Source organism: Ambystoma mexicanum, chromosome 2q (genome assembly GCF_040938575.1).
Source record: "Ambystoma mexicanum isolate Mex_15411 chromosome 2q, UKY_AmexF1_1, whole genome shotgun sequence".
NCBI classification, from domain to species: Eukaryota; Metazoa; Chordata; class Amphibia; order Caudata; family Ambystomatidae; genus Ambystoma; species Ambystoma mexicanum.
This window is the reverse complement of record NC_090924.1, coordinates 968,166,342-968,178,741: the sequence shown is the minus strand read 5'-3', so window position 1 is coordinate 968,178,741 and position 12,400 is coordinate 968,166,342. Positions and strand designations below refer to the sequence as shown.

The 12,400-nt window shown below is 44.8% G+C and overlaps 1 protein-coding gene across 2 annotated transcripts in view; it reads left to right on the top strand.

Moving 5' to 3' along the window:
- The window catches only part of KIF15 (kinesin family member 15), a 2,141,222-nt gene that overhangs the window by 456,684 nt on the left and 1,672,138 nt on the right, over positions 1-12,400 (top strand). For both annotated transcript variants that reach the window (XM_069648268.1, XM_069648269.1), the window contains exon 8: positions 5,316-5,525. In XM_069648268.1, the coding sequence (XP_069504369.1) occupies positions 5,316-5,525 (210 nt within the window). The remainder of the gene's footprint in view (positions 1-5,315; positions 5,526-12,400) is intronic.

Sequence of the window (12,400 nt, the reverse complement as noted above, 5' to 3'; positions counted from 1 at the left end):
CCTTACTCCTAGTCCCCTTTCCTCCATACGCCCGCCCGCCATCCCCTCTAATAAGGTTCCTCTGTTATTGCTAATGGGTGTTTGATCCGGTGATAGAAAAGGACTGATGCGTGGGGCGGAGCCAAGGTGGGCGGGGTTACGGCCGCGTGCCGGGCCCCGCGCAGGAAAGGGAGGAGGGACACATTTTCAAAAAAAAGTGGATGCTTTTTACAAAGTGCTCCGGTCCCGTCCCACAGGACGGAGAGATGTCCCAAAAGTATGGAGGAAAGGGGACTATGGACTAGGAGTAAGGTGGTCACTACAGTGAGTAACCTGGTAATTCTCTCACATGGAAGGATACCCCTTCGACCAATGACTCTCCAAAGCCCTGACCCCCTCACACCAACCCGTTGCCCCCTCCCAACGATCAAGCCCACACCCCAAGTAGTACACCCCTTCCCTCAAAGCTCTCAAAACTTTCAAGCATCGCCTAGAGCGAACTTGGAGGACCAGCAATACTCCACAAAACATAACGGCCTTCTCAAGACTGAACAGGGCAGATCTGTCCGAAATCAAGAGAGCCAAAAAAATCACTATGGAAACAGAATCTCCAAGTCCAACAATCAATGCAGGGAACTCCACAAAACCCCTGGGGAATTACATTGCCCTAGCTGCCTAAAACCCCGACCCACTGACCCCCACTTAACACACAAGCTCTCTGCAACAAACTATCTGATCACTTTCATAACATTGCGCTTGACAGACACAGCACCATCACTGCAAAACTAGCTCTGATCGCACCCTCAACATCCTGCCCTCTCTCAAACCCAGCCCTTTAATTTCCTTCCCAACCAACCTTCTTTTCATTCACACCTATTTCCCAAGTCGATTTCTACAACCTACTAGCACTTAGCCCACGCTCAGGCTCACTCAGAGATCCTTGCCCTTCCACCCTTCTAAAAAATATCCTTACCACCAGTTGTTCATGCAGTCGCCCGCAACATCATCAATCCTCCCCCTCATCTTGCAACTTCCTGGAGGCCTCCAAAATCTCTCGGGTCAAAAAGTTACTCAAAAAACCCAGCCAAGGCCCACTCTCAACCTACCGCCCAATCTCCAACATTTGCTTCATTGCTAAACTAATTGACTGCGCTGTATACAAGCAACTTGACCTCTTCACAGAAGCCAATAGACGCCTCGACCCAGCTCAATCGGGGTTCTGACCCCTCTGTGGAACGGAATTCTCACTGGTCTCTATCTGGGACGTCCTAAAAAGAACTGCTGATTCAGACGGCTGCATTGCACTCATACTAGGCATCAGAATGTCTGCCCTCAGTTGGATCTCCTCTAATTGCTCGCAAATCATTATCCTCCCACCTTTCTCCTCAGCCCCTCGCCCTGTCACAAAAGGGGTCCCACAAGGAGCCACCCTTTCACCCCTCCTCTTCAACATCTAATGAAGTTCACTGCCGGCTCTCACAGCCTTACCTGCTACAGTTATGTAGACAACACCCAGATCATTTTCAAAATTCCCAAGACTCCAGCCCTCCCACTTGCCGACCTCGCCTCTTGCCTCTCAGATATCGACCTATGGATGATGACCAACCATCTTATCCTCAACCCAGGCAAAGCAGAACTCCTTAATGCGGCAAAACTGCTCTTGTTCCCCAATCTATTCCATCGCCACAGGCCCTGGTAGCCCCACCTGCCGCCTCCACCTCTGTCACAAATCTTGGATGCACCTTGCACGCAGACGGATTTTTCTTCAAACACATCAACTCCGTATCCAGAACTTGCCATGCCACTTCCACTTGGGCATCCTAAAGCGAATCGTTCCCTATCTCTCCTATCCTCAAAGAGTCTCTGCAATACTGGCCATCATCACTTCTCACCTAGACTACACCAACCCCCTCTACGTCGGCGTCCCAGCATGCCAGTTCAGGAAACTCCAACTAATCCAAAACTCAGCAGCTAGACTGCTTCTTGCCCTTCCACCCAGAGAACATATCAACCAGCCCTCGGAGTACTACAGGCTCCCTATCAGCCTTACAGCGACCTTCAAAGCCATGTGCATCACACATCGAGCACTCCATAGCACTGGACCAGATTATCCTATAGAAAGAAATCCTCCACTACCACCCCCCAATTCTTCCTCCTCCCCCGGAAACCTCTGATCGGGCTTGGCTCTCCTTTTCGCTATTCCCCCTTACCACTCCACTAGTGTTGGCAGCTCAGCCTTCTCTATCCTAGCTCCCATCATCTGGAATACTCTTCCTCTGCACATCTGCCGCACCAAGGAGTACCTTTCCTTCAAAAGAATCCTCAAAACATGGCTATTTGCTGCATTATCCTAAAACCTGTCCCTAACCTTCCAATTCCCAATCTGAGGATAAGAACATCACCACCAGGCTGCGTCGGCCTCACAGCACTTGGCACGCCGGCTTTTATTGTGGCAGTCCGAACCTCACACTCTTATCAAACACCAATCATGACCTTAATTCCGCAAGCACCACCAACTGGATACACAGGCCTTCATCTCGTTTTCACACTATGAAATGTCACATGGTTGATTAGTCACTGCGCCTGGCACATATGGGGAAAACAGGCAAGTCGATGTTAAAGTGGTTGAGATTGAACAACAGCACCACCGCACTCTGATAGATTGGGATGCACAGTAGGGCTATGTCATGAGGAATTGTTTTCCATGGCCATATCTCGTGCCAGGCGGCCTGGTGGGGGTTTCTTGTGCATTAAATAGTGATGGCAATCAAGAACTAGTCCGGAATCGCACTGGAAAGATTTGAGGGATAGGCGGGTATCGTACCTGGAAGAACTATAGGGTTGCCCTCCCCTGGTAAAGGTAACAATTATGATGGTCTGTACGTGCACAATATCTGGGAGGATCTCCCATGCTCTCCACCTGGAAGAGCCTGTAAGCATAGCCTGTGCTCCTCTAGTTGTAATTTGTGAATCATAGACTGTCGCTAACCGTTTAATCGCAGCTGCAAGAATCGATGGAGGAAGCCACTATCTGATCGGGCAACATACAACAAATCACCCGAACTGCCAGGCACGTATAACGCACCACTCCGGTGGGCTTTGGCCGCGGCCATGGCTACCAGCACCCATCAGAATACAGAAACTACGACAAATTTGTTTCCGCTGGTCCCATAAATTGTTCTGCATACTTACACCAGACTATGCCTCAACACCTCGGACATCAGTATGCACTGCAGCAAAGTCTAATGACAAATTTGGGCACGTTGGACACATAGACTGAGGCCCAGGAACAGCGAGATCTGCAGGAACTGCAAGGAACAATTGCCTCAGCTACAGCTTTTCTTCATTACAAAGGTACTGTGCAAACATGGTTGAGAAATCTCTGCCGCTGTGAAATTTCGTGGAACTTTAACTTTGGAGTCTTGTTCGCTCCTAATCTGACATACAACTCTTTTTCGTGCAAACTACTTCTAAGAACATTGGCAAAGACTTAACCGTTTACTACCAGAACTGTGCTATCCTATCCAAGACACTGATCCTTTGACTTTGGCCCAGGCCTATTGAATTGAACTTTCTCTTGTAGTGAACTGAAACTATTTGCCCTGCCTAAGAAAGTATTTGTGTTTAATTCTTACAACTTGTGTCTTTTACTCCCTTTTAAAGTTACTGAAGTGCCATTTTGCTTTCACTTCTGGGGAGCCTAACTTGTTCAGACACGTATTGGTTTGGTACTGGAGTGTATTAGAGTGTGATATTGAGCTGCTTATTGTATTGCTAGTGGAATCTTTTCTAAATGACTGTGTAAATAAATTAATATTGTTTTACCAAGAAACCTGGAATACGTGTTTGTTTGAACCACTGTGATTGCAAGTTCTTTGTGTAACACCTTGTACTGCTCACATCCCTCTTGAGCTAAACCTGGCTGCTCAGCCCTGCTACCACACAACTGTGTAGTACAGACTTCTACCAAAGGTGAGAATGTGCTTACACCTGTAGTCTTGTGTGTAGTGTTCCCAAAGGGTACTGCATGTAATTCTGCCTAACACCTTTTTCTACCCTCCGCGTCCTTTTCCGAGTGCTGAAGTATTTGGCACCTGTGTCATATAAACACCAAATAAATATAACTAGGTTCCCAAACGCTTGCGTTACGCTCAATACGGTTGGTCAGTATGGAATTTAGTGCCAGAGAAGATTGTGATGCATATTTGCTCATGTGGGAGTGTCCTGCCACTAGACTAGTGACTAGAGGGTGATGGCAGCGTCTATTTCTCATCACCCTTGTCCCCTCTATCCTTCCCGTCCTATTATTTTAGTGACATTTAAAGAGGTTTGAGACAGAGGTACCGGTGAGCATGTGCTAGGTTTATTGTAGTGTTTCCTTTTGCCACTCAAACTAGAAGAACGGCCTAGAACTGCTTTATTATTGCAGGGATCAAGACTGAGGGCTTGATTTTTCCGCGTTGGTTTACATATGCAGCAAAACAAGAGTTGATGGCTGGAAGGTTTATAATAAATGTTGACCTCTGGCATTGCTCTGGGCAACCCTCCAGACCATCCTTCTTCGCCTTACAAAAGGGGAAAGACCATATGCAAATCAGGCTTGGTCCCACCCCCAAAGGGGTAGTCCAGCCCGAACTGCTAGGTCACATCCCTTTTTGCACGAGACCACAAGCATCCCCAGACATGTTTCAGCCTTGTTGGGCGTCATCAGTGAGGAGTAGCTTGGGTCTCTAGGCCCAGCAGGCAAGGGACCCACGCCTGGTCATATGCAGCACCACTTTTGCATTTTTATATGTAGCGCTACGAACCCTCGGGCATCTGTTTTGGTTTGTTTAACTTGGGAACAAGGAGGCAAGGTCTGTGCATGAAGAGCTGGTGCTTGGGACTGTAAGCAGCCTGTCTCAAAACTGAAAAGCACAGGTTTAATGTTACTCTAGTAGGCCCTAGGGCTTGACAGTGAACAGTTTTTCTCGTTAGGGGTTCTTGGTTTATCCCAAAGAATGTGCATTTTCTTTTAACCTAATCAAAAATTACCTCGTTTGAATGAAAGAAATTGCACCTCTTTTTTGCTGTTTACTTGTGCTAGTGTGTTTTCTTAAATGTAATGTCAGCTAGCTAATACTTTAGGTTTCCAGGCAAGCGTGTAGGAAATGAAGCTAGAATTTGCATTGGCAACATCTAGAAATTACATATTTTCTGGCATTATCAAAACCTATGTTGGAAATCTGCTTAATTGCTCTTGAATCTATTGTACGTAGCAAACCTCTAAATCTGCTGTTTAAGATTATTTAATTAACAGATGTTGCTAATTTTCTGGCCTAATTCTTTGTTTGAAGGTCTTGTCTATGGGCTGGAGAAACCGGCGTGTGGCTTCAACCTCCATGAACAGAGAGTCGTCCAGATCTCATGCAGTATTTACCGTCACAGTCGAGTCTATGGAGACGAACAATGGTATTGTTAATATTCGGTCCTCTCAGCTGAACCTAGTGGATCTGGCAGGATCCGAGAGGCAGAAAGACAGTCATGCCGAAGGAGTCCGATTAAAGGTTTGAATTGCAGATGCCAATGCTATAACATGATTTCTTCTAGCTTTTCCAAAGAATTGCTGTGTTAAATCCCCTCTGGATCAATTGTTTGGCACATGTTCCACAAATGGAAACTTGCGTGGGATAGTCGCACCCCAAATAGATGCTTAACACTACCACATGAAAATTAAAATTCGTCATCTGCGCAAACAAAAACGACTTGCCTACTGTAGGAGTTGGTATTTTATTTTGTTGAAATTGACAAACACAATTGCCCAACTGTGAAAAGTAGTGCACATGTAAAGTAAAAGCAGCCTTGAAAAAATAACTTCACAGGCAGCACGCAGCAAAAATATACTGGACATATGATTTACCACGGGAGTCGGAGGGATGGGGGCGGGTTCTGTGGAGCTTTGGCCATGAGACAAGCGTAGGATGGCAACGTAAGACTGAGTTCACTTTGACACTGTTATTATCCCTGCCGCAACTCTTAGCTGTCTCCTGCCTCACTGGTTACACGCACACCCAAGTGTGTTGCTGTGTTGGAAAGGTGCAGGACGAAAGGGTAGCATGAAGGAAACCGTCATAAGGAAAGAGGTCCCAACTTCCCTAAACACGAACAAATCACTAACCTTCAAAATGTGCACTTGCTATATTCTATAAAAAGGCAGCATGATCAGAGGCGACCAAAACCAGACAGTAAGCACTTTATCTCTGGTGTAATGATTCCTTTAGTTAGTTAACTCATTCTCTTAGGTAATATCTGGCTTTTCCCTGGGTGACAAGGGGTACAGACTCCATCCGTACACCAGTGTTTTCTGTTTTTATATAAAAGGGATATTTAACACGCGTCTTTCGGTACAACCATATAAAACGGACTATCTATATTTATATAGATCAAGCTATCTGCCCTCATAGGTGAAACCCGTGTACATACTTTTAACAAAATATTCTGCTGGCAATAACCTTCAACTCGCTGTTCGGATTTGGATGACGTTTTCCAAACAAAACGTTTGTAGCAGGCCTCCCCAAGCTGGACATTTTCTGAATGATTTGTTAATAAATGTAAAAGTTATTAAGAAAACAAAACTCTATATTCGTCCTACTCTCATTAATTTTCCCATTGAGAGAAAGTGCAATATTTGGGAAGACGTAGCGCAAAAGCCAGTGGACAGATTTAGACCAAATGGAAACAACTTGGGCATGAAGCGTTGGCTGGTTTGGGGTAACTCTGTCCAGTGGTTTTTTAAATATTTGACGGAGAAAGGGGTATCACCTGCTCCCAAAGACAATACCCCATGATGTTTTGTAGCAGAAGAGCTTTTCAGAAATAAAAAGCCATCATTTTTGCTCGAAGGAAGAGATTCCTGTGATACCTAGTGAAGCAGAAAATGAAAAGTGCTCAAAAAGCTATTTGGAGGAGGAAGAAGGGTGCAATGGCATCAGGCTAGATGTGGGCAGGGGGAAAGAGGACGATGTGAATTTGGGAAGTTGAGTGTGGTCTGGGTAGCCAGTTAGAATTCGAAAATGTTGGATTTATCTGGGGATTACTGGGGGAATCTCTCGATTGCCGCGCTAGTAGCGCAAAACACAGTCAGAAAAGAAACTGCTTCAAACAAACCGAAGAGTGATAGAGGGGCTAACGGGAGAGGGCCAGGGAGGTAAAAAGTAATTGAGGGGGGGGTGGAGAGACCCAGAAAAGAGGTGGGCACATGGTGATCAGGGGAATCTTGTGAGAATAGATTGTGGAAAAACAATTTTAGATCTGCAGTGATCACATCTATTAGGCAGGGGGAAATTGATCTTTGAGGCGAAGGCCATGGCTAGTTGGCCCCAAAGGAACTATAGTATAACAAAACCCTTGAAATTCAGTGCAAAAAAACCTTTAGTTAAGAGAGTTAAGGTGATAAGATTTAACGCAACAAAACCCTGAAATTCAGCACTCTTATTCCAAGCAAGTCCACCTTAACTGGTCAGGAGGAGGGCACCAACTCTTATTAGACATATTACTGGTGTGTTTTATTAAAGGGAAAAAAAGTAATGCTGGTCTTTCCCTATTCTACAAGGCGTCCCTACCTAAACAACTTTCATTGAATGTCCCTACATGAAATCGTCCTCTGTCTGACCCTTCCACCACACAAACCTTGGAGAATGTCTCCATTCTCCTGAGGTTTGTGTACTTCTTGTTCAGCTCCTTATTAATATATAATCTTCAGATAGTCTCTGGTGATCACATTTATCAGCTCATTGTTTGTTGACTTACACTTTTGTTTCTTCACTGGTCTTTTCCTATATGGATTGATCCTCTTCTCCCTTGGCAAACCTATCCCAGGAGTATCTTTTCCATCTCGTGGTCGGCTGTGGCGAGGCCTGTCAAACGCTACTTTCTGTCCTCATGGATATGCCTGGTGATCTGAGAACCAGATCATATTAGATGTCACTGACAATTAACTGTCCATAACCATTCGCATCCCACATGGGAAGATGCTCTGACTTGTAGGTGACCAGGCTGTGATCAATTCAGTCACCACACTTACTGTCAGCTTTGCAGTTGTTCATTCATAGGGCACATCTGCTATTCAAGCCAAAAGCTGTCTCTAGAGACCAAGAGCATTCATTGAAGGCCTCCTTTCATGCTTGTAGTTTCATTGACCTTAATTTCATAGCAGATAATTACCTTGTCCTTGTTTTTACAATTATCTGTTTGTTCGCCCTATTTTCTAAAATGCAAGTCGCTAAATTAGTCACAGCCTTTAGTTTTTTTTTTTGACTGCCTACCATGAAACATTAGCTTAATGTGCAAGATTGATTTTTGAATTCCCCTTTTGGTATATTTTTTAAATGGGGGGGCTACACACCACTTCCTTTGCCCCTATCCACCACCTGCCCGTTAGCATGGATTTCTAGAATCTGGCCTGGTGACAGATTTTAGAAGGCCATCCTAGATATAGTGAACAGGGTAACTCTGAGAGGTTAGCCAAACCCATTCAAGGTAAGCGTGGAGAGTGGTCAAGACATTGTCAGGAGAGTGTGAGTGGGGTAAGAGGTCTGCATGAGTCCCCACAGTGAAGCACACAAATTCAATTTAGACAGGCAAGTACAAAAATACTAACATTCCAGGCCCAAAAAACACACTAGAAAATGAAACAAGCGAGTGAACACTTAATTATCAATCGCATATTTTGTCACCTTTAGGTTCTTTGGAATGCAATTCACTGGATTGCATTGTATGCATTGTATCTTTTTTAAGATTATGTTGATAGGCCTCTCTCCCACTATACAGGTCTCCCAAATTTAGCAGGGGTTCTGTTTTCAAATTGCATTGTAAGGATTACTGTGAAGTGACATTACGATTAGGGGCTCAGGCCTCATAAGATAACACAGTGAGTCCTAGCTGCGCCCCCCAAAGTCACCTTTTAGCTAGTAGATACCCTTAAACCCGTTAGCTTGCTCACCGCAGTGAACCACGTCCAGGAAGACGGGCAGTAAGGACAGCCACCAATAACGCCCAACTATATAACCCCTAACCACCTCCACTACCCCCCTCAAGACAGCGACGGAACTCATCGGCAACAGCAGCCGAAAACACCAACCACTGATAGAGCCCAAACTGGTAGCGGACAACCTCCCACCCCCAGTACTACTCCACAAGACAAACAGACCAAAGCAAAACCAACGCGGCATCAGAAAACAAAGACTAAAACAACTCGCAATCTTAAAATGCTACGCAAACGACCCATACCGAGGGAAAGAAAAAGAGAAGAAAGAACAAACACTCTGGAACAGCAACAAAGAACCACAACTACAGAATGCACCCCCACAGACGGGAACAAAAATCGAACCATCACTATGAGAAGGGACACATCCCTCTAACTGCATACCTCGCTGACAACTGGTCACCAGAACAAACCAACCCAATGCTAGAAGCTGCAACATAAAACAACCAAACACAACCACGCAGAAGAAGGATGAACAACACTAGAAACTACAAAAACACGACCAATGCAATAACACCCTACATCACCAAAACAAGAGGAACTTCCAATCAACACCCACAACTCCTAGGAGACAAACCCGATGAAAAAGAAATCCAAGACAGGACCTAGAATAACTCTTCGACGTCACGGACACCCCGGCACCAAGGCCACAACAAGAGATTGACCAGAAAGGAAGCCTCAAAACCGACCAGAAGACGATCCCAACAACAAAGCCCAAACCTAACTACACCGCCAAACTCCACTGCAATCTAATAAATGCAACATCCATGTCAAAACACTCAACAGAGATCTTCAACCTACTTGATGACAACGGCACTGACATCCTATTCATCACAGAAACATGGCTGGACGACTACAAAATCACACTCCAAAGCTGCCTTCCAGCCAACTTCAAGTGCCTTCAAATAAACAGGAAAAACTAAAAGAGGAGTGTGGGATATATTGTCCCACTCAGCGGCATTGCCTTACATCACTGAGCTGCCTGTGCGCAAGAGACAGTAACCTGGCTGCGCTGGCTCCTGTGCACACCAGGACCTCAAAACAGCTTTTGGCAGCAACCACAGAAAAATGGCTGCACCATTTTGCCTCACACACTTAGGGCAAAATGGAACAAGGGAACCAGTGAAAAATATGCCAGTGTGTTCTGAAACATATATGGAATCAAGTGAAAAGAAAAGCCTGCCATTGCTGCAAAAGCCAAAATCCCCTTCAAAATGAAACCGTTTTCACCCTTTCAAAATGCTGGTTTGATGCCAATTTCATCTGTCATTCTGAAACCATTGTGAGTAAAAAGGCCCAGTTAAAACCAACTCTCAGAGAAATCAAAAGCAACTTCATTTTTACTCGCACAGGAAACATATGTTTATTTCTTGACAAAATGTATCCAGGCGCAGCAGTTCAGAGACTTTTTTTACCCTCTGAACCACAACAAGAAGAATTGTATCTATACTTTAAAAAGGTCCTGCTGCAAGGAATATGACTACAGCTGCCAAGACACTGGCAATCTGAGGAGCTGCAAACCGAATTAAAGTAAGAAATTAAACAGTTTAAACACATAGGCTGGAGTTGCAAGCTCTCAGAAACCTGTAATTCCAGTTGCCAGCTATGAAACTCCTGCTAGGAAGGGAGATACTCTAAATCCAGGACACTTGGGTGCAAAGTACCAGCTTGAAAAACTTTGAATGGGATAGGACAATGACAGTTCACATGCTCATCAGACATTCTTCTTTGCTCCAGGCTGGGACAATAGCAGTCCTGGGACACTCACCTGTCAAGTGCGAAGGACAATAAAATCTTCAATTAAGAGAGAGGCCCCCCATCCTGCTTGAAAGAAACTGCCAGTTGGTGTTAGCTGGGAAGAAAAAAAATGACACTGACTCCCATTTGTCTTAAGACTATTTTAGAAAGAACTTTAAAAAGACATATCTGAGCTGTCAAAATTGGTAAAAATTGAATTTTCACAGCTTAAAAGTGGAATTTTGGGCTGTGTTTGAAAACTTGGTAGAATGTCGTGATACACTCTGGACAGAAACAGTGATATATGTTGTATTACCAGAAAAGCATCCATGTTGCAGATGTCAAATTTTGTACTTGCATCCCTGGGGACAATTCGCATCTGTGTATAAAATTGGGGAATCGTGGGCTAAATCTTTAATGTGTAAAATACCAAGACGAAACAAGGTCGCACAGACTGGAGGTTTGGACTAATTTGTGCTGCACAAACTATGTAACCTGTGTATCTGATTTACTAAGAGGTGGCAACTGCATAAATATCTGTTTTTGGCAAAATCAGATTTTCAGTAAAGGAAATGTGCGAGTTTCTAGATGCAGTCAAAATCACCTCATAAACGTGACATTACTTTTCTGATATCCATCCAATTGTGAGCAAGGCAGAGACTATGCCATTGCCCAATCATATTGTTAGGGCCGTGGATAGTGAATCCTGCCCCTGTCATATACTGTAATGATGTAATCTGGCATTATAAATAAAGGCCCCTGACTAGCACTCGGGACACTTCCTGATTCCTACGCCGACGTCCTTTTCCTGTCTTCATCTTGCATCTATCCATCTAAACTCCAGATCCCAAACACAAGGCCAAGCAATTGCTGATCCTGCTTCAGCTAGGCCTCAATTCTAAAATAATCCCCATAACCAAGGGAAGCGCTGTGGTGTTTTGGGGAAGCATCCTGAATTTACCTGGCTTGCTGCCACTCGCTGCTATTCTGATGCCCTATAGGATCCAGTAACCAGAACCGCCAGTCCAGAAGAACTATCCTTTGGTATCCAGTCCCTGCCCAACTGACTCTATCCCGCTGAGTTTGTCTGGCTGCCCTGTGTTGGACCAGACCCGTGTGGCGATCAGAACCGCTGACTGTCCAAAATCCAAACTAAAAGTGGACTGTGAGTATCAATAGGAACCATAGAAACATAGTAAACCTTGACTTGCTTTGTTCCATCCCAATCTCAAAGTCATCCAATCCTTATCCTGATAACTGTAATATTGTCACAATCATTCTTGAAACCCTGCCTTTGATTCCTTGTGCTAGCACCAATATCTTTAATAATTTTGTCTTGTGAAATCCTAAGCCCTTGCTCCACCCTCGGGTGATCGGACTGGGTCCACCAGGGCGGGCGCGGAGGTGCTAGGGTTGATTCCGCGGATCAGCTCCAGAGCTTACTGTGTCTCAATCTGGTCGCCTAGCCTGAATGCCCTAGCGTAAAGTAAAACTGTCCTTGTCAAAATTGATTTCTGTTCCTTTTTTTCCACACCTTTATTTTCCAAAAACGCACCTCATTATATCTGGCATAACTCACTCAATTAACAGCTAGAGAGCTCATTTCACTTTCATATTATACCTAGGATCAATAGCTACACCCAACGTAAAAACCGCATCCAT